The sequence below is a fragment of the Cephus cinctus genome, unplaced genomic scaffold (assembly GCF_000341935.2).
Source record: "Cephus cinctus unplaced genomic scaffold, Ccin1 Ccin1_scaffold0401, whole genome shotgun sequence".
Lineage (NCBI taxonomy): Eukaryota > Metazoa > Arthropoda > Insecta > Hymenoptera > Cephidae > Cephus > Cephus cinctus.
Window position 1 is genome coordinate 219,163 of NW_014333085.1, and position 22,953 is coordinate 242,115.

Sequence of the window (22,953 nt, forward strand, 5' to 3'; positions counted from 1 at the left end):
GAGGGGGGGGGGGGGGGGGGAGAGAAGAGCGATTCTCTCCGGCGTCACGACGCTCCCACGTGTACGTATGGGCGCACACATGCCTGCACTTTTACAGACCTTTTTATGCCAGTTAAAATTTTAATTTTTATGGGCATGGCGCCCACGCCTCGTTCTCTCGCGGCGTTCTCCTATCCTACTACCGAACTATCCTACTACCGTACCACATTCCGGGCATCCTGCAGCGGAGCCGAAAGAATACATAAAATTAAGAGAGTCCCTTGAACTCTTTCCTCGTCCCAGAGTCAAAAGTTCTTGATATCGCGCGTGCTGCGCCGAGAGCCGAGAAAAGAAAAAGTAGAGACAGAACGGTTGCCGCACTTGTTACTGGCGCCATCCCGGCCAGTCCGCTCATCTGCTGCACGCAAATACTGTCTTCCGTCATCGAGGAGCACAACGTCCGCGCCGTTAATCAAATCCATTGCGTCAAAAAAGTATAATGGTGGGAAGCCGATTCGGCATCTTGATCTCTTGGATCTCTTGATCTCGAGAGAACTTGGGAGAACTTGGATTCAGGAGCGGGACCTCTTTGGGAAAAACGCGCGAGCAAGAGAAAGGGGATGGTGTACCGTAGAAAGTGAAGCACAGAGGGCCAATAGATTTTGTCCAATAGATAAAGTCACTACCGTCTGTCCTCGTATATCCGATTGGCAGGTCCTGTGGAACGTGCTTGACTCGTGCGGGGATGTCGGGGAGGATGATCACGTGCGAGTGACTAGTGACTTACCTGATGTGAATCGGTTGACCAGGACGACCTCAGGCTCGGGGGGCTGGCAGTCGGGCAAACCCGTCGCCGAACACGTCCTGTGGGCGACCAGGCCGCAACCTACGCGAGAAGCAAAGTTACGCAAACGTCACTGATTGCGAGTAGTCGTGGCATCGTTGGCCATGTCCTGCCTCGACGTGTCGACAGAGACTGCGAGAGAGAAGAGGTGAGAAGAGAAGGAACAGGAGGAGGAGCAGGTAAGATAAAGGATAAAGGATGAACGAATGGAGCAGCGCAGAGGATTAAGGACTCGCGCGCGATTGGTCGCGACCTTCGAGCTACTAATTTCGTCGAGAGGCGCTCGCGCCGCTAGAACCGTCGAATGTGTCTAATGTACGCGAACGCCTCCACTCTACGCGTATCAGGGAGAGACGCCGCCGACGCCGCCGACGCCGCCGACGTCGCCGAGAGCTTTCGCAAGGGGGAAATGATGGAGGCCGACGCGATAGCCAATGCCCGCGAGTTCTTGAAAAGTACGCGAGGACGGCTGCTCGCCTGGCGCCGGCGACATTGGCCCTTTGGCTTCTGGCGCCCCTTCGCGTCCCTCCGCGTCCCATCCAGCCGGTGCAACCGCCAATCGGAGGCCCCTTCTTCCGAGGCTTCTTCCGAGTCCAGGCCAGAGACGCGACGAGGAGGAGGATCGGTGTCTCTCGCGTCTCGTGTTCGTCGTTCGATCTGTCGCCTTAGCCTCTTTACTCTCTCTCTCTCTCTCTCTCTCTCTCTCTCTCTCTCTCTCTCTCCCTCACTCTCTCTCTCTCTCCTTCTCCTTCTCTCGTTCGTCGTCGGACAGCCTCGAAATGGTCTTACAGACTTGGATGCTCTTAGACCGGAAGGGCCACGAGGCACGTGTTATTTTATTTCAAGTGTCGAGGTTCAGTCGAGCGCGCGCCACGATGCCTCGACGTTCCGACGCCCCGTCGTCCCGACGCTCTGACGATACCGTCCTTGTCCTTCCTTCCACCCATCGAGAGTTCCAGCTGTGTGATACGGCACGCGGATCACACGGTTGGAGCCAGGAAAGTTCGCGAAGCGTCGGGACGCTCGAGGCGTCGAGCAGTACTCCCTCGGCCGATACTTACCTTGACAGAGGAAGCCTTGATGCAGAAGACCCCTCAGATATTTATGGCACTTGTCACACTTCTCCAAGACGCTGAAGCTGTGAGGCACCAGATTGTGCGCGTTGCTCGTGGCTGGAGTCGACGAGGACGACGTCGGCGTCGGCGTCGGCGTCGGCGTCACGGAAGTCGAGCTGACACCAGCGGCGACGCTGTCGTTGACGGCAGCCAGAGATAAGCCCGAGAGCGACTGCTGCGACGGCTGGCAGAGCTCCTCGATGCACACCAAAATATTCTTCTGATGAAACTCATCCTTTATTCCCATGTTCTGCAACAAGTCCAAGAAGACACGCACGTTCTACATTAGCGCATTGAACCCCTTTCGAATATCCAATTTCCAAAACGCCCAATTCCGTGTCGCGCACCACACTTGGACCTCGTGCTGCGCTCGAGGAGCAGCGGCGATCGACCCGGAAGTCGCTGGATCGCTGGATCGCTAGATCGCTGGATCAGCCACCGAATGGAAACGAGCCAGAAAGTAGCGATCGCGCAAACGTGTGCGTGAACGCACAAGAACCGAAGGTACAGAGATAAGGAAACAAAAAGAGAGCAAGGGGGGGGAGAGAGAGAGGGGAGAGAGAGAGGAACAGAGCCCGGTAGACGAGCGAAGGGAAGGAGGAAAGTGAGAGGAACTGTGGAGAAAAAATCAATATATTTCACGCGTTGAGGACACACTCGCGATTTATGAGTCGATTAGTATGGTAATCAAGATTTACGGCCGAAAAAGCCTTGACGCCGTGCATTTTTGTCACGAAGGCCCTTTTCCCCGGCAACTTTAAGAATCAGCCGCAAATAGGACGCGCATGCGCGAACGCACCTTCGCCGGTCACTTACTCGAACTCCTGTCTTACTGTATAAGAACAGCTCTATAGTCGATCTATGAATTCAATGGTTTTTTCTTTTTTCTTGTGGAGCGATGGATAACAATGAAATTCTTATCAAAGTTGCACATGCTTCTCCATACATCCCCTAAAATATACGCTCCGAGAGAAAAATATAATATATTTCAGTGCAAAATGATGCACCTACATACTTCCTGGGACAAATTTTATGCAAAATCGTACGTGACTCATTAATATCTCACGATGCTAAAATGAACTCGAATAAATCAAAATAATCAAAATAAGCGCCGTTCAATATCATCTAAAAAGTTATCACCTCTCCTCTCCGTTATCAACGACCACTCACCAGCACGTACCACCTGACTGGTCTGAAATTGTGATCCGAGAAAAGCGAATTCCGCAGCTCGCGATATTTAAAAGACACGATTCGAGTCACGTCAAATGTCAGTCACATGCGAGTGTGACTGTGAATCCGTGACATGTCAATTCTCGAGGATAACGAGAATCTTCGAACATTTGTACGAATCGTCAATTTGTCCATGAGAACGAGTGAATGTTTTATAATAGTGTACGAGGAGTAAAAGCCGAATACGATAATGTCGCAGCAAATCAAAAATTTCTTTAGATCTCTCTGAATAAATTTCCATATGAAAATTTCTGAAAAAAAAAGGAAATATATATATAGAGAGAGAGAAAGAAGGATCCGTCTTACCATCAGCTTCTCCCGATCCAAATGCATGAGATCGCTGCCCTTGATGTTTTTGGACTTGAAGACGTCCGCATAGCGGTAAAGATTTAGGGCTGACATCCATTCAACGACGTTCAAAGATGTCCATTCACTCACGGGCTGGAAAAAGACGAAGACAATGCTGCGTTAATATCGCAGGCTCCACGTGTGGGGCTACGCGAACCAGGACGCGGATTCGAAAACTCAAAACTCAAGGGGAGCGACACGTGTATGAGGCACATAGGCTAGACACGGAGACGTAAGGGTAAAGGGTACTCGTGCTGGCTATAAGAAAGGGTTAGAAGAGGTGTGGAGAGATGGAGAGAAGGAAAAAAGGAAAAAAGGAGAAAGGGCTAAAAGGGCTGCAGGAAGGTCTACTCGAGGTGGAGGAGGAGGAGGAGGAGGAAGAGGCGGGTAGGAAGAGGGGGGTAGTACGAAGACGCGATTCACTGGAGTGTATCACGAATAGTTGGAATATTCAGAGAAGAAGCTCGAGCTCGATGGCTGCGCCTATTCTTGCAGCTGTAGAATAACGCGAGATGAATCCTTAGGACTTGTACACTATAGAAAACGGGAAACTGGGAGACACGGGCGAGGGTGTTAACGATTGTCCACCTTTTTAATTAGTCGCACAACGTCCGATATCGTCAGGGAGAACACAGGAGAAGAGCGAGAGGTTGGATTTTTTGTCGAATTTCTTTCGCACGTCAGCGACAAATTCTCTATGCCAGGCAATTTCGCAATTTTCATTAAAGCATCGATTAGGAGTGCTTGAAACCGCACACGTGGTCCCAAGATATGAGACGAGAGAAAAGATTCGAGAAAAAATTGCTGTAGGAATATAAAAAAAAAAAAGATAGAAAAGAGAGCAGGGAGGAAGGAGGGGAAAAATATACTTCTAAGCAGGAGAGAGTCTCGTCGGTCAATATCCGAAAAGCAGCAAGAAAAGCAAAGCCAGGAAAGTGCCAAGGAGATAAGGTATGCAGTGTGCTCAGGTTATTTTTGGCGATTAGCTCTATTTTAGAATCGAATACAAATTCCAGAACGCGCTTCTGCTTGCGAATTTACGAATATACTGTGTGAAGACCTGCACGAGGTATTTTAAATGTATATATAGGAACGGCAGAAAGCTGATCGATTGGATGTCAGTTCTTACAGGATGGAACATTTGATAACGGAAGAGCAAGAGGGCGAAGAAAGAAAAAAAGAAAAAAAGAAAAAAAGATAAAGATTGAGGGGATGAAGAAAAGGAGAGGAGACCTAACCTAACCCCTGCCTGATATTCAATGCTGCCACATCGTAACATAGAAAATACATTGGTCTCAAGCTGCTCCAAACTCTTGAGTAAAAATACGAAAATTTGGCACATCCAAGTTCTCTTTTTTTATTTTCCATTTTTCTTTCCGTTCTCTCCTCGCTACATGCTATTCGTATCTGTAATTTACTTATCAGTCTGTCCGCTGATCATATATCGTTATGGATATACACAGTAAAGACAGCAACTTCCTTGAAAAGCATTAATGAAAATACGCGCATGCGGTCGACTATACAAACAGCTGACCGGACACGAAACACGAAGAATGAATGAGAAATTATCTACCAAGTTTATCGCCGTAGTCAACGTCAGACCGTCAACGTAACAGAACAAAAAACCTGAAAGAAGGCTGAGAGAGAGAGAGAGACGGGAGGAAGGGAGCTTAGAAGCCCACGTGTATACCTGGAGAATGTGTAAAAGAGTAAAGATAGATGCAGAACGCGTGCTGCTGCGTCTCCTAGGCTCGGGCGGTACACCGCCACCCGCCCTCCCGCCGCCCGCCCTCCTCCTAGCACGTTACCTACACACAATGACTCTTAAACTGCCGATGATAACCGATTTATATGTAAGGATCGTTCAAGTAGCTACGAAGGATCCTCGAATCGTGGTGCGATTGCGCTTTCCTAGATGGCCGTGAGCATCATCGTCGTGGCCGAATGGCCGTCGATAAAGGCATCGGCATCGGTATTATGCTTGATCGAGAGTAGATGGGAATTCGATAATTCTCTGGATTTCGAAAGGAGCCTCAATCGACGGAGGAGTTTCTTCCTAGTTCCTATAGTGGTTCCTAGTTACGGAATGTCGATCCATCGCTGCTAATCACGGGGCAATCGGACAGCTGGAATATTTATTGATAGCCCGAAGGATCTCTTCTGATTGGTCAAGCCACGCGCGATCTACGTTTTCCTCGAAGTTTAAAGGGCAGCTGTTGCTGCGTGAATCCGGACGATGGGGAACCCGTTGCGTTTCATTCGTTGGCACACCTTTCGTTTTTTAGCTGCGGCGCAGCTTGGCTTTTGCCCAACGTTTCTCTTATTCCGCTTCTCCTGATCGAAGATGCACTTATCTGCTATCATAAGAGCGTGGCTCTGATAATCGCAACGGTTCTCGGAAACGGACTGCGAGATACTCGACTATTCGCTGATAAGGTTGTACGAGAGGAAGGGGCGCGTGGAACCGTTTCCCTATTGCGCCTACGCCGGGTTTACAGCCGACTAGGAGCCATCATTGGCACTCCTGGCTTGGATATACCGCTGCTACTCGTGGGATCGTTCCTCTGTTAGTAGTCACCGACTACTAACCACTTATGGCAGTGGCTTCGTTTAGTGAGTTACGATGCAGAAGAATACTAGCACAGTGCTGACTTATTTATTCCTTGCTTACGAGACTGCGTCTCCGGCACGGATCCATAAGAGATACTCAACCAAGTTTGGCTTTGATTGCGTCTTTGGTTCGAACGTGGCGCCAGGGAACGAGATCGACGTCTCTGGGAGACGCGGACGAGGCGACGCTCCTTGTCATCCAGCATCAGGAAATAGAGGCTTCATTTTACTGTCCCCGCTCGAGAATCAACCGTGCACAGGGAACACTGTTATCTTTATAGGAAGGAAATGTTCCTTTGCCGGAGACTCGAGGACGGAAGTGAGGAAGAGTATAGGAGACAAGGGAAGTGAGGAAGACGGTGGGAGAGAAACTCGGGAAGATGAGGAAACTTTGAAAAAGAATGACGCAAGGCTAGGAATGGCGCCTGGGTTAGAGCTCGAGAGTTGAGCTTGTTCTTGTTCAGGAGACTACTCTGATGAATAGAAGAAAAATATATATGGACACCTAACGAAAAAATAAAAATAAAAATAAGAACGAAAGAACGAGGCAGAAACATCTTCTTTTAGCAGTTTTCTCCCAGCTCATTGTGACCGTTTCCTTCTTCGAAATTTTGGGCAAAGTGGCCCATGAGAACTGAAGACCAGTGCGATATGGTTCTACCGTAGAGAGGGCCCCGAGGGCAGCTGGACTACCTTTCTAATTATCGCAACACAATCGAGGCATCGTCGTTGAAAATGGGAAGGTGGGAAGGTGGGAAGGTGGGAAGGTGGGAAGGTAGGAAGTTAAGAAGTAATAAGTATAACCTATTAGAGCGCGGATATATAGATAGAAAGACAGAAAAACAGAGAAGAAAGAAAAGATAGAACGAAGAAAGAAATTGATAGACGTATAATAACTCGTTGAATAGGAAACGCGACTGAGGCTGAATTTGAGGTACTCACCTTGTCCTTGTCGAAGACCTGCCCCGGCAGAGCATGACCCTTGGTGCTCCATTGGCATGGATGCTGCCCGTTATACTCCGAGCAGACGACGTGGAAGCACGCGTGGCACTCTGAGGGACAGAGAGATCCGCACATACAGCAACATAAACTCCCATATGAATTAACATGATTAGCTACCCTATCGATTACTGGCTTGCCACTACTAATTTGTGCCCCGTTATTTTTGTTATTGTTTTCACTACAATTATTATTATTATTGTTGTTGTTGTTGTTGTTGTTGTTGTTGATGTTTATTTTGTTAGTACTGTGATTGTTGCTAGTGCCATTGTTACGAGCTCTAGCCAAGTCAACGTCCGTCGTAACGTTAGAATCGACAGAGTTCTCGTCCGATGATTTAAGGTTAGAATCCGGACTTTTGGACTGCACTTGAGAACTGCCGCACCAGCACATGAAATGATGGAAGGACAGGGGCCTGGCACACGTAACTATGGCGTCTTCGTCGCAGCCGATGACATTACGCGCTTCCCCGTAAGCGGTGCCTTCGGCGCATCCATTAGGAAGAAGAGCTCCTGACGATTCGCGTTCCCACTCAGTACGAGTCGGCACCTGCAGCTGGAGACCGGCCAACTGCCAGGCTTGCGAATCAGCCGCTATGTTCTGCCCACTGAGGATGCGCCGGAGGATCGCGTCCAGGACCTGCTTCGAGGAAGGCACCTGCTTTCCGGTATTCGTTAACGCAGTCAAAAGGCCGCTGCCTACGAGACCCGCGAGGCCGACGACGTCGACTGGGTTTGGGGACGGCGGGTTTGTCCCTGGGGTACTCGGGTTACTGGAAAATTGACACTGCGACTGTTGTTGACCGGAAAAATATCGTCCTTGGGTCATTCCACCACTAACACTGACAGCACCAACACCGCCAACACCGCCAACACCGCCACCAGCGACAGCAGCAGCAGCCGCCGCCGCCGCCGCCGCCGCCGCCGCCGCCGATTGTCCTGCACTCTTTGGCCAACCCGACTGGGTTGGGTGATTCGAGTGATTCGGGTGATTGACATGGGACAAGGGATCGCTCTTGGTGGTGCTCCCTCTGCCGGAGGAGGCTACAGCAGAGTCTCCTCTGGGCTCGCATCCTAAGGCCGCTAGTTGCAACTCTTGATGCTTCGACGAATCACTAAAAGTCCCATCCGTCAGCGTCGATTCCTGGACGGTGAGGACTCGCGAAGATGCTATCGAGAGTGAACTCTTGGAGCCATTCGAGATACCAAAGGTTCGCTGCCTCGCGGCGTCCTGTTGCTGCTGATGCTGAATGACGTTGCTCGCAATGGCCGGCGTGATTGTCGCGGCGGATCCGCCGATCGTCGAAGTCGTTGCAGCGGTAGCAGCAATCGCAGACGTAATATCGGTAATGTTACTAATGTTTGTAGTACCAGCAGCGCCAGGAGTGCGGTCCAACGCGGTCCCGTTGCCCGAGCTTCCTATACCCTTTCGCAGCATGTAATTGTCCGAGTCTACGGCCAACAGTCGAGACATAGCTGGCGAGATTTTCGAGTCATTCTTCGTCGTGGCGCTCTGGTGCTGCTTCAGGCTCGCCGAGGAGGACTTGCCGTTGATGGGGCCAAACGGCAGAGCCGAGGACTCCTCCTCGGGACTTATTGGATTATGGAGATTCTGCTGTATCTTCTGGGCCACTGACTGCACCTGGGCAGCCGACGCGTTTACCACGCGCTTCATCACTACTTCCTCTTCTTCTGCGCCCACGTCTTCTTCCTCGTTTACCTCTTCTTCTGCTTCTTCTTCTTCCGCTTCCTCCTCGTTCGCCTCGCACTTTCCTCAGGCTCATTAAACGCTTAATTAAGTTTTGCGCCGTTCCGTCCACGGACTGTCGGCTAACGACTCTTGGTCCACTCTCAGACTGTTTCTGCTACAACTGCCGCTCCTCCACTTTCCTTTGCTCTCCTCCTCCATTTCGTACATTCGCTCTTCTTCAGTCTACCTGCTGGAACTGTCGCCTCTCTCACAACTTAACCGAAGCTTCCCCCCCTAGACTTCCTGATCTTCTTTCACGGTAATCCACCGAAATCAGTGTGACCACCTAAGGCTCTCTTCCTCGGCGACACTATCTTCCTCTTCCGCCTAATAATAACTTTATCGCAAACAGATTATCAAAATTAGGACTCCTCCCTCCCTCTCACTCACTCACTCACTATTTTTATTACTCTTATTAAGCCTTCCCACTATCATCTGACTATCCTCTTCCTCCTCCTCGTTTGAACGTTAAACTCTAATGATCACAGTTCGAATAAGCTGCGCCCAAAAAAAACTAGCTGCATCTTCAAGGATGTCTTCGGTATGACCCAGGATGGACTTGCGAGCGTGGCGATCGGCAACATTTAGAGAGCTTCGATGACATTGGCGGTTAAGACTATCACGACTACGAGACTCTTCAGCTTGATCAACTTGATCCTCTTGACCCTCCTTTCTACCACCTACGACGGTCCTCGTGTAAATTCGCTTTCCATAAATTTCATTCTTCGCTCGGCACACGACCTTTACGGACGCGGAATCGGCAGAGTAAAACGGAACCGGTTTTGAGTCAGCGTGCCAATTCGTGAAGATCTTTGACAGAGTCTCAGGACGCAAAGCACGGTTCGACGCGTCTCCTCACCATACACTAGGAGCATTGCCAGACTTAGAACCACCGGCACAACCAGCAGCTGTTCTACCACCTTTTGCTCCTAGCAACGAGAAGACGAAGCTGCTAGCACCGGCATCGGCACCACAACCGCCGTGATCATCATCGCAAACCTTCACCGCAAGACACACCGCAAAACTCCTTTCTGTCCTCTTTCTTCTCCTTCTCTTTATTCAGCACACCTCCTCCTGCACCTTCCACCTCGTCTTCGTATCACAACAGGTTTCGCCCGAAATAATTCGAGCTTTTCGGAATGCCGCGAGAGATTTACGCGTCTCACGAAATCACACGAAAACTTCACGAAGAGCCTTACAGCTTATCTTCTTCAACGTTTTTACTTTTTATATGTCACTTTTTCTTCTTCTACAATTGCCAACACTTCTCTTCTTTAACTTCTTCTTCTTCTTTCTTTGCCTCGTCTTCCGTTCCTTTTTCCTCGGTGTCCAGGTTAAATTAACTCAGGGTGCTCAAGAAGACTTCGATGAGCCTCCTAGATCTCCCAGAGTTTCTCAAGGTCGTCCCAGTAACGTTCCTTCGACTCCACGATCGACCGGCAACACGCGCCGCGCCTGCCCTCCCTCACATTCTCTTATTCTCTTATTCTCTCACACTCTCTCACACTCTCGGCCTCTCAGACTCTCCTTCTTCCTTTCCTCTCTCAGTCTCCACCCCACGTCGCTTGCTCTCTGACTCCAACGTCCAGTCGCTTTCCCGATCCCGCCTTTGGATTCAGCTACTCCTGGTGCTCCTGCCACTCTTGCTGCTCGGCGCACATTTCTTAATGAAAAGGACGAAACTATCTCTTTCCATCTGCGTTACATTGTGATCAATTCATAGAAAGAGAAAAAAAGAGAGAGAATGAGAGAGCAGCGTGCACGTATGCCGGCGAAGTAAATTTTCTATAAAATTCAAAGAACTCTCAGGCCGTCTTCGCAGGAAACGAAGAAATCGATCTTCTTCGGTGAGACCTCTGCGCGCACACACACACACACACACACACACACACACACACACACACACAATCACTGCTAGAATCTCTTGTCCTTACGAAGGAAAAAGCAAGTGCTGGTCTTCGCTCAGTATAGAAAATACATTGAGAATGAAGAATATAAAAATCCAATTTTTCGGAATTCTATGGGAAGATCACAGACGACTCGATCAAGAATCGTAACGGCCGGCTGATCGATCAATCGATCGTCAGGGCGAGTTTCGAGGACGGCCACGAAAAAACGCGGCGAACAGACTCGAGGAGAGTTCCGCGTAGACGGACAATCGAATAGGCTGATTTCTTCACATTATAATTAGAACATGCGTTCGCGTGTTCTTCCTCCACCAACAGCTCATCTTTCTTTTCCTCCTTCAGCACCTTCTCCACCTAGTTCAAGCAGCTCCTCCTTCTTCACGGCCTCTCAGGCACATGCACTTACACTTTGCGATTAAAAAGTCCACTGATAGCTTGCGCTTTTCGCCGGACGACACACGAACAGCACACCACACCTGTACAGCACTCTGTACACACTTCTGTTTCCCGGCTAATTGGTTGGCTGACTTGCTTAGCTGCTTGGCTGACTGGTTGGCCGGCTGCCTCTAGTCAGTAAGTCGAATCAGCTCTTTCGTTCTCCTCTTCTTGGTCTATCGATATCTCGCGAGAGGACACGAGAGTGGCGTTTCTGAGAGCGGCAGTTTCTACGTTTGCCCAAGTTGCTGCCTGGCTGACTGGCTCACTGCCTTCGTACTAAACCGCCTTGGCTTTCACTGCCGCGTGTGCGGTTTCCCCGTTGCTACCGTGCTGTTTTTCCTCGATTTTTCGTATCTCCGTTCGTTCACGGTGTCGCGCGCTGCAAGCGAACGAGAGTGGCTCCTCTCACGACGAGGAGGATCCGAGAAGCCAGTGGAACGATCCCCGAGGGGCTCAGCCGGCGATTAGCTGTGCTTTATACAACTGGCCCACTCGCCAAGTATTTGAGTACTCGAGCAGTAGAACAGTAGAGAAACGGATTCGGTCTTCGAAGGCCGGCAATTCGAAGCACTGGATATTTGGGAAGCGGCGACACAATGACACCCGGTAACCGCTCCTTCAATTCTCTTCTGGCTTAACTCGCTTTTACTCGCTCTTCCTTACTCACTGGCAGCCTGTCTCTTTGTCTCTCGTGCCAGTTCATTGGCTCACTCGCTCACTCACTCGATAATCACTCGCTCGCTCGTTCTCTTCTCTCTTTTCGGCAAACTCTTTTGGGGGTTTCGTCAAGGATTCCAAGAGGCTTTCGAGAGACGACGACACGACGACGACGATTCTCGCGAACGTCTCCACGAACACAATGTTTATCCAGATCTAGCCGGACTTTACGAGTTGTTCGCCTTTTCTTCGACGAGTCCAAGACTCCTTAGTGCTGGCAAGTTATGCGGCAGAGTCACTCGGCTCAGCTCACAGCTGACCGGCCGGTCTGCCAGGTTCGGTCAATAGCCATAGCTCGCGCTCGAGCTATTCGGGCTCAGCCGTAGACCCGCTCGGCCGTTCCCGGGAAACCTCGGCGACGTTCGTGGCCATTGCAAAGCAGTGCCGTACTTCGTATAAGGCGCGCAGCGCCCCCCTAAGCGACCGTCCTTCGTTTAATCCTCAAAAGATGTTCAACCGATTCTTGTTACAGGCTCTACACTTCTTATTCAGTAGTTTTTCTTAACTTTTCAGTTCCATTTACGATAACTAGTAATTCTACCTTACTGCACCATCGGATTTTTAGCGGTACACGGAAAAAATAAATTACTAAAATTACTACGAATATTTTGCCATTTTGGATTTCTGAGTGTTAACAAAAGTTGATGATTCCAAAGCTAAAACGCTATACATATTCAGTTTTTTTTTAAATTAAAATCAGATATCCGAATAACAACAGCGGCTGACAGTGTCTCTCGTAGCAACAACGAGTATTCCAAATAGGAATCCCTGAATGTGCCTGATTAGAAATTTCAACCCCGCGACCTCAGGATTTTTCACGGCTTTCCAGTGTTACTCCTAAACTTTCTAGCCGGTAGGTGATGTGATCATGACGATTTCCATCCTTTGAGCGTCTAAGGATAAATCGTCTTAGATAGAACGGGCATTCGAATCGTTACGAGCCGATTGTCGCTGCTTTAGGAAAGTAATTTTCCGCCAGACTCTCGCATATCTCCTCTGGAAATCCACATAAAGAATCTTAAGCACGCTCCCACCTTGCAGAAAACGAAAAGAGGAGGTGGAGCTGTAAACCATTGCAAACCAGAGGGAAAGGAGTTTCCAGGTGGTAGACAGTGCTAGACGCACCAGAAACACCAGCAACAGTGTTTATGATCGCTGCCCTGAAACTTCTCGTAAAGTTGAGTATTTAATTTGGCAAGGCCGACAGGATTATCCAGAGTTAATATATATGACGCAATTTTATCAGAATGAAAAAAAAAAGAAAATTTTCAGAAAAATTTCCACCATTATTTTTGTCACTTGTGAGAAATACTCAGACGTATGAATTGGGCCAATTTTCAGGATATCTAAAAGGACGCCAAGAACTCCTGCGACCCGTACGGCCCTGATATCTCCTCGGCTCTTTCCGGCCGTACGTGGCGCAGTTGTTCCTCGCACGAACGCGACGTCGCACCGCGCGCAAGGCCCTCTCTTCCGTAGCCCCGTTCCTCTATTCCACAATTCCATCGTTCCATCGTTCCATCGTTCCATCGTTCCATCGTTCCATCGTTCCACCGTTCCACCGTTCCACCGTTCCACCGTTTCACCGTAGAGAACCATTGCCCAATCTCGGATCCCCGGACTCGGGTTCGTCGTTCACCAACCCGCGCGCTTTGTAAGCATAGCGTCTGCGTCTGCGTCTGCCTCTGCCTTCTCGCACGAACGACACAAGCTTTTCAATTTCTTCCTTAGCCCTCCTGACGTCACGCCGTCGTTCTTTTTTCACCGTCGTCGACGTCACAATCATTCCTGATTTGACAGTGGCCCTAAGAATGAACTAACGTATTCTGCTTTGTCTCAGGAATTCCCTGTACTTTAACCTTCTAACCTTCCAATTCCATGGCTCGCTTGGATTCTCCATTATTCTCTGCGTTTCTCAAGTCTAAGAATACAGGAGAATCCCAAGGAGCGTATTCCCTGGCAGGCGTACTAAAGGATTTTCCATAGAATATAAGAATTTCTGCATAAACGCAGTATTTACGGAAACAAAGTGCTCCTCTCGTTCTTTAAATTCTATACTCTATGTTCCTTAAAGAGCACCCTGCGAAAGCTCTTCGGAGGCCTTGTGCTCTGGAGACTCCGTTCTTCCTCCTGAAGAGACATCCGACTCATCCGTCAAATACGTGTTCCACCACGAAGAGGTCTTGGCTACCCGTCGCCGCTCCCAGAGCATCCCTGCTGCGCTTCCTGAGGCTCCCTTTAGTCGCTATTGCGTATTGGCGAATCAATGCAGCTCCGACATTGCATCCCGGCTGCACTTAACGAAACGCATCGCGGCTTAATTTCGATCGAGACGCCATCCCAGACAATCGAGAGACGCGCGTGTGTCTTTTCTATCGGCCTAGCCCTGCCTGCATCACCCTTGACCCCTCCCCCCTCCCCCGATCACAATCCCCGTGACCAACTACGTCCTCTGCACACTTCATTGACTTCCAAGTGATTCTCATTTTTCATGAATCCTCAGAAGTAAAATCCACCGACGCACTTGGTACCTACATATACTATTACTATTGATTATAATCTTCAAACTTGGGAATCGATAAGAGTGCTGTTGCTATTTTCAAACATTTGCTAATCGATCGGAGAAACCAGAGCGGAGAAACGGAGGGAGGGAAGATAAAGAATTTCTTCGCGCGGAAAAACAACTACCACGTACCGTCTGTATTTATCAAATTTATACTACGTAGATACACTACGCGGCCTATAAGCAGAGAATTCTCTACTTTACAGACTACCTATTCCTCCATATGCATACAAATTCATGAGATACGTAAGATCCATTTATACAAAATATAAACCTCGTTGAATACATGACATATAGACGTAAGGCCTATCCCTTCTTCTAATTTTTAACACGACTACCCCTGCTGCCCGTGAGACCCCTCCGTAAGAGAGTGTATGAGATACCTGATGATGCGACTGCCTTAACCTTTCCCATTACAATTACAAAGGTGTGCTGTATCAGCAATTGATATTACTATTTTCATGAGAACCGCAGACCTATAATGGAATTTCGAAAACTCCATTTGCTGCGCGTTTCCTTCTCCAGCGAAATAAAATCTCGACAGGACCGAGTACTGGATAGAAAGGATGCAAGAGAACAAGTACCACGATGCATGTAGCTGCAGCTTTAAATATTTCCCAATCTTGGAATCAAAGCCTGGAATCAACGCATCTCATTGACAACCACGCAACACGTGTCTTGCAACACGTCCGTGAGGAGTGTCAATCCTCCTGTGATCCTCCTGAACGTAAACCAATGAAAGAGAGAAGAAAAAGGATGGATCGACACGCGGGTGTGCGAGTGCACGAGAGAAAACTTTTATCGAACGTCAGCGTACTTGAAGTCTGGATGCTGGTGAATCAATGAGAACTGGCAACTAGGACTACCGAACGAATCGATAACCTCCCAGAGATTCCAAGCGACATCTTGAGCAAGCAATGGATAGAGAAGAAAGAAGATATTACAGGGAGTTACTGCTAAACGGAAGAACCAAGTGGGAGAGAAGCGTGCGCGTTACCGAGGTACCATCTGATCGAATCGACCAAGGCTAACGGTACCTCTTCGGACCGTTTAAAGGAATCCGACGGAATCCTCGAAAAGGAGTCGCTCCTCGAGGACCGGCGAGTAAGACAATGTATTAACTCGAGCGAGGAAGAGGGGAGAGCAGCAAGCGAGAAGAGAGAACGCGCATAGAAAGGAGAACAAGAGAGGCCGTTGCCAACGTGTCTCCGCGAGACGTCTCTTTTTTACGTGGCAGCAACAAGAGCACCGAAAAATCATTCGGATCTTCGAGTACTTTTCAATTTCCGCGTCGCGTCGAACGCGGAAACTTCGACTTGTAAATACTTGTAAATCGAAGAATCGGCCGCCGGTCCTTGAATGCTTCCGCGCGTCGGTACCAAGTGAATCGGGACGGGCAGGCAGGCAGGCAGGCAGGCAGGCAGACAATATAGCCAACTTGGCAAATACAGCTCTGAGCAAAGAAAGAAGAACGAGAAGAACGCAAAGAGGTAGAGAGTAGAGATCAGTTGAGATGAGACACTGTAGGTGAGACAAAGTAGATAGTAGCAAGCGAAACGTGCCAAACGTTCGCCCTACGTTGTGTTAGTATGAGGATATACATATACATATATATATATAGGTCTATTCAGCATAAATGCTACTTAAATAGACTTATAAAATTATGGATATTCAAACTGGCAGCCATGGCACTTTGACCATGTTCTGGACAACCAATTCGGGAAATCACAATCAATATTGTATATATTTTTCTTGTTTATGTAAATATCTATCACATTGAAGAGGAGATAAACAAGAGCAAAGAATAAATTCGATTTTCACTAAATGATATTGACAATCGTAACGCTTTAATAAAAAGATGAAGCGATTGCCAGTGGATTCTCGGCTGAATGGGAAATAGCTCTGTACGCGTTTATACGCGTAAAAGGAGTAAAGATAAAATAAGTCGACAAGTAGAACCATGTGAGTTACGCATTGAAAACTTTCGTGAGCGTCGTGTCGCTTAGTGTCGCGTAGTGTCGCGTAGTGTGGCATCGCGAGATGCCGTCGAAGAAGTGTGACGCGTGCGCGATAAAAACACCTTCTAGCACTGAAAAGATTAGAGCTACCTAATCGTACTTCAAGCTAGCTATATATATTCTAAACTGAAGTAATTCTGAATCGAGGAGATAAAGAAAAAAGAAATAAACTTAGGAAAATAAAAATGAACACAGTCCCGGTGGAAGTTGCGTGGCAACGTCACTGCCATAAATAATGTCCAGCTTTCCGAAATCTAAGGATAGATCGATTGGAAGCAGTTGGTAGAGAGGAGGATCAGAGTCGTGATAAAAAGATGAGAAGATGAAAAGTTGAAACAGAGCAGAGGAGCAACGGTTTGCAACGGGTTGCAACGGAGCAGAGCAGAGAGGAGTTATCTGATAACGCAGTTATCAGGAACGAAACGGAACGAAACGGAAGAGAACGGACCAGAGCGGAATTGCGGAGTAGGCCGAGCGAAGGCGCTATCAAACGAAGGAACTCGCTCGAGGCGGTCGAGTTAATTTTAGTTTAATCGACCGGCCCGATATGCGCGGCCGACTTGAGTCGCGATGCTCCTAGAGACGCCGTGCGCGATAAGTGTGAGCGTACGTGTCTCGTACGCGAGTAGGTACTCTTGTCGCGTAGAATCGGCTCCTGAGATCGATGTTTTTATGAATGTATTTAGACGCGCGTATCTTTATGCGTAGACACACGTGCGGCTGCTGCCTGACTGCCTGGCTGCCTAGACGACTGCTCGACTGGCTCACTACACAGCTGACTAGCCGACTCTAGTACCGAGGCGAATAGGTCCTTACCGATCTATTTTCCTTCAGTGAGAAATTACTTTTTTTTTTTGAGAACTCCTCGTTAGGAGATGCTGCAGAGACGAGTACTTGCAGGTGAGCCAGATGGCTAAGTGCACAAGGGCTAAAGTGCAACGAGATCGTAGGAGTGGGTCGAGGTCGACGGATTTAATTCGGTAGATTAAGGCCAAAGGCTACGGCCACGCTGCGTGCAAGTCGCTCGCCCTGGACGATTCCCGATCGAATCGCCACGAGTCGACGAGACGAATGAAATTTGCATCGGGCAGGGAGACCGTCCGATTCGACGGAAGCTCACATCCGCGCGATTAATTCGCCTCGCTTTATTTCGCCGCGAATGAGCACCGGGATGCCGAGGTAGAGTCAGGAGAGTCGGGAGAGTCAACCCATATACCAGTGGTTATGCTAAATCAAATAAACCGAACAAATCGACAAATCAGGCAGATCGATGAAGTGTTACGTCAAAGAGGCTGGAGCCTCTCCCCCCTTCTCTCTCTCTCTCTCTCTCTATGATCACTCGACGGTGGATGTGTGTAGAGAGACAAGATACCTTAATCAAAATAAACGTTTCCCTATGTCTCCCACTGGCGATTCGATTAGTCGAAAGGATCTCCCAGAAGATGTAGGACGTCCATGACTCGAGTCAGAGTGACTCGCGAGTCAAGGAGTAAGGAAGAAAAGTGTTTTGGAAATTTCCATGCTTTTTCTACGGCCAAATTAATCGGCTCGTCCGGTTGACCGAGGTAGCCAGGTAACCACGAATCGATTAGAAGCTAAGCTCAGATATCGCAGTTCAAACTTGTCACTCTCTCTGTTATTTTCGTTATAATATACTCTTCCTGAATGACTTCAGCTGATAGAGAGCACAAAGAGAGAGAGAGAGAGAGAGAGAGAGAGAGAGACGGTGCAACTTCCTACTTCCTGCCTCCAAGCAATAAGAATATCCAGCCAGGGACAAAAGAACCTTCGAAACAAGACCATTCTGATTTGTGGTTCGGGTCTGCGACGCCCACCGACGCCACCGACGCCACCGAAGTGCGCGAGATCGAAGATTGAGCAAGACCGAAAGAGTCTCGGAGAGAAATTCAAAAAAGCTTTTCGTTTGGTCGACGGACGTCCAGGGTTATCGTGACGATGACCCGGAGCGCGACTGTCGCTCGAGAATAGGCAAAGTAGAATTCACTCCAATCGAGAACTGGCTCGCGAACCGACGAAGCGCCGCGAGTCCAGCGACGCCGACGTCTAGCGTCTGCGACGAAGCCTACATGTCGTGCACTGGAAAAGACACGCTACGTGCAGGAGAGGAAGGAGAAATTGAGAGAAATTGTAGAATGCGAGCAGAAAACAGGAGGAAAAGAAGGAGAAAATAAAAAAAACAAATTAAAGATGAAGAAGATGGTTGAAGAAGAACAGAAATTAAAAACGGGAAAGAGGAGAGTAGAGAAACGGAAATACGGTGCGGGGTGTTCATGAGGCGCGGGGGTAGATAGAGACAAAAAGAAAGAGGAGAGAGGAGAGAGGAGAGACGATAGAGCGTTACCAGCGAGGTGCTGGTAGAGCGGAAGGAGAGGAGGAAAGAAAGAGAGAACGGGAGTGAGCCAATGATCGAGAGAGAGAGAGAGAGAGAGAGAGAGAGAGAGAGAGGGAGGAGCAACGTGCGCGCACGATTCTACGGCTTCGCGCACGTAGCAACAGGAGGACTTTTGACCCCATTCGATTGTCCTTCGGAAGACTCGCCAGTTCCTCTCCACGTATTTGCTCACTTTTTTCTGCCGCGTACGTTTCGCTCGCGCGCGCGCGCGCGACTCCGTGCCATGTGTGCCGGCGGCACACGCAGCCACAGCTACGAGGGAGGACCGTACGCACCACGACTCCCAAAATTGTCGGGTTTGGCGCTTCTTTCCTGACGCCTAGAAATTCCACGGCTGAGGCGCCGATACTTTGATACTCCGACACTTGGATGTCGCTATTATCGCCTATCGCCTATCGCCTATCGCCTATCGCCTAACCCCTGTGCTTTCGGCATACACGTACAGTGCCATAGACTTTAATCGCTATCTCTCTCTATCGCGAGGATCGGTACGATTGTTGCGTAAAAATAACTCGATCCGTCTTCTTTTCCTTTTTATTATATCTTCACCCGTTTACCCGCTCTCTCCCCCCTCTCTCCTTCTACCCCTCCACCGTTGAATTCATGAAACGTCGCTCCCCGTTAACCTGTCTCACATTTTTCATGCTCCCGATCGCAGCCACGTGCCAATTTGCGATTAGCTGCCCCAATATAAATTCCGATGCCCGTCAAGCAGATTCATCGTGACAAGAAAAAGCCAAGGCTTCGGCCGAAAGCTCGAGCAGCTCCCAGAGAGTCAGGGTTCACGACTCTACGAAAAGTATCGACGATAAAGTGTTTTTCTTAAGCCAGGCGAAATAAATGACTGAATCCGCGAGATATCCTTCTTTCCGAGGACATAAGTCGTGACTCGACTTACGCGTGACCAAATTCATCGGACGAGGTCTTGATCGAAGTTTCATCTCGCGCAAGGAAAGGTTACTCGTAGCCCACGCAAATACTTTTTCTCGGGCGCAATCGCCGAACGGAGCGAGAGCAATGCTAACCAGGAGAGATGCGTGCCAGGTGAAACGAGAAGCACCAGCCGCGAGAGCTAGGAGGATCAAGAGTTACTCGGCGCGCCGCCGGGTTCCCCTCCCAGCCTTGGATGGCATATAAGAATGTGGAAGAACGTAGAAGGGAAACAGAAGAGAACGGTAAAATAGGATCGACGCCGGAATGGAGTTCCTTCTGTTTGATCTCCGATTGCGAGGCGACGCCAGATAGAAGAGAAAGAGAACCGTGTAGGTGTAACGCGTCATTTTCCCATGTTACTTTGACCTTTACGTTATCGAGCCGCGCTCGATTTTAATGCACGAGAAACGTGCTCGGGACTCGTCTGTGATTCGCTCGGCGACGGGTCCCCCTGTAGCAGACCTACCGAATGGATACCTAACCTCACCTCACTCTATCTATCACCTTCTAATCGACTCTCAGGAGGTATCGTGGAAACTCGTTATGATGACCGAGTTCGCTGCCCGCTCTAGTCTCCCTCTCCTCCTCCTCCTCCTCCTCCTCCTCCTCCTCCTCCTCGTCCTCGTCTTACCTTCCTAAATCTATTCAGCCACCTCTCGACGTGGACCTTCTATCAGTCCGTCGCACCCAAGATGACCCGAACGTAAAGTCAAAGTGGATTTTCTGCCAAGAATCTCAAGAGTCCCAAGAATCCCTCGTCGTGCGTGAGATTTTCGTAAATTTAGCACGTCGAGTGCCGGAGTTGGAACTCGCGTTTCTGGATACCCCAAGTCTCGGAACCGCCCGAAAAATTATGAAACGCCCAAAGAAGAAGAAGACAGCGAACCAGTCGGATACGGGCCGTATCGACGCCTCGACGAACCGTGCGATTGCATCCAAGGTTCTCCCTCTTCCGCTAAACGTCATCCATTACCACTTGCTGATCTCTCTCTCTCTCTCTCTCTCTCTCTCTCTCTCTCTCTCTCTCTCGTACGAGTCTCATGGCTCCTGACTTTCAGCACGACTCTCCTGTACGCGGAGTCCGCTGTAACTATACATGAGACACTCGAAATCGAAAGCCGCTAGGAATTCCTACGCGATTCGAGAGAGGCTAATTCAAAACTCAATCGGAGAAGATGAACAACCCGATCAAACACCGTGAGAATCAATCGAAGACTCGTCCAGGGTGAGCCATCAAGTAAGAAAGAGTTTCTAATATGTACTTTGTACGAGTCAAAGAATTTGGATACTTAGGATGAAATTTAACAGCGTGGAATAAAAATTCAGTAAGTTTCATATAGTTCAACAAATTAGTCATCATTGCATTTAGATCAGATCCAAAAATTATGATAGGATCCGCGACTTCCATTATCAACAGCGAGTATAGAATACCGAATTACTGCATCCTTTTTGTATCATCAGTCATAACAGAAAGAACATTACAAGGTACCAGTTACATTTTCAGCCATCAAACATTCTGCAAGCAGAGCAAATTCGAACCAAGAAGCAGAGTTCGAACAAGTAGCAAAAGGGAATATAAGCAGCAGCCGGCCGGCGCCCTCCTATCCTACGGAACTCCTATGGGTGGCAAGAGCAGACCCTGTGCTGACAGAGAGCGAGTAACCATCACGAGTCTCGCTAAGCAACCAACCACGTGGAGACGAGATTGTTTTAAAAAATTCGACTCCGTCTTCGTTCACTTTAAGTCTCTCTGCCGTTAGACCGCGGTACTCCAAGAGACTCGGTACGTTGCTGTAGTAGAATGGGTGGGTAGGGGTTATGTCAGAGAGAAAAGGGGGGACAGAGGGGAGAGAGAGAGAGAGAGAGAGAGAGAGAGAGAGAGAGAGAGAGATACCATGCCACTTGAAACACGCTACGTATGTCGTGTTACTATGCCACGGTGGCGCCCTCGTCGTCAGCCTAAGAAATGAACCGCGTCGCCCAATAGTGGCAACTGCGCCAGCGCCGGGCGCCTTCAACGTCCCTGAAAAATACCGCGTATGAAGTAACACAGAGAATCTCTCGCTTCCTCCTTTTCATCTAAGATAGCTCCATCTTTTATCTTCGACTTCCCACTTGCTGCTTCCCGGTTTCAGAATCACATCAGTCGACGCCATTCTTATCGCCACTCCTCTCCTCTCCGCTCGTCTTTTGGATTTACTCTCATCATCCAAGCGTGTCAAGAGACCCACTAAGAAATATTTTCATCCACGCAGGAATCCTGCTCTGAAATTTACTGAGCGACTTTTCTATGGATTGGTTACAACCCCTGCCTTGTCACTCGCTCTTTAGAGTCTTAGTCAATATACCCCAAAAAGGGAAAGTAAACAAACACCCCCTCCTGGGCAACGCACACCTGTCGCCAATAAAATGCATTATCGACTGCTTTTCCCGGACTACCGGCAGTTTAGCATCCCTCTTTGCGCACCGTCCTTTATCGAGAATGAACCTTCTATTTCTGCCATTAAATGGTTGTCTGGTGGCCAAATTGACTACTTCGGACCCAGTAGCCATGTTCAACCAGAAATCTTTTCAACAAGATGGCGGTAAATAAGCAAAATCAGAAAGGATCAAAAACTTCAAAACCCAATTTGGAAATCGTAAGCAACAAGAACGAAGTAATCAACAGACTCGGTAGAGTCTTAGGCAAATAGGTACGTGAAATAGGTTGGAAATGAAAATGCAATATTTAAAAAATTCTACTGAAATGGTTGCAGAAGAATGATATACCATAGTATACCCATACATCCTCAAAAAGCTTCGCTCATAAAATTTGACAGGCTCACTGTAAAATTTACAGTGACTGGCATTAGCATTAGTATTAACTGCGTATAAAAATTGTTTTTATTTATGTCGTGCTCCACGTCCCATGATACCCTCTTCGATAAAAAAAATTGAGACATTAAGATTACTCGACATCTGGTACGAATGAAATGCATATGCGAGCCGACACGAACAGTCGATGCATATACACCAAGTGTATATTTCATAACACCAGGGATGAAGGAGAAGTAGAAGTATGACGCAAAAATAAATCCCCCCCCCCCCCCT

At 48.7% G+C, this 22,953-nt stretch overlaps 1 protein-coding gene across 7 annotated transcripts in view; it reads right to left on the reverse strand.

Annotated features, from left to right (window-relative positions):
* The window catches only part of LOC107267349 (phosphatidylinositol 3-kinase regulatory subunit alpha), a 37,183-nt gene that overhangs the window by 10,994 nt on the left and 3,236 nt on the right, over window positions 1-22,953 (reverse strand). For 2 of the 7 annotated variants that reach the window (XM_015738924.2, XM_025084643.1), the window contains exons 6-9: window positions 7,069-7,178; window positions 3,475-3,609; window positions 1,885-2,188; window positions 767-865 (exon numbers count right to left, since the gene is read on the reverse strand). In XM_015738924.2, coding sequence (XP_015594410.1) covers window positions 767-865; window positions 1,885-2,188; window positions 3,475-3,609; window positions 7,069-7,178 — 648 coding nt within the window. Of the gene's footprint in view, window positions 1-766; window positions 866-1,884; window positions 2,189-3,474; window positions 3,610-7,068; window positions 12,230-22,953 lie in introns of those variants that run through there. The other 5 variants (XM_025084642.1, XM_015738923.2, XM_025084644.1 and 2 more) reach the window with 4 other exon arrangements.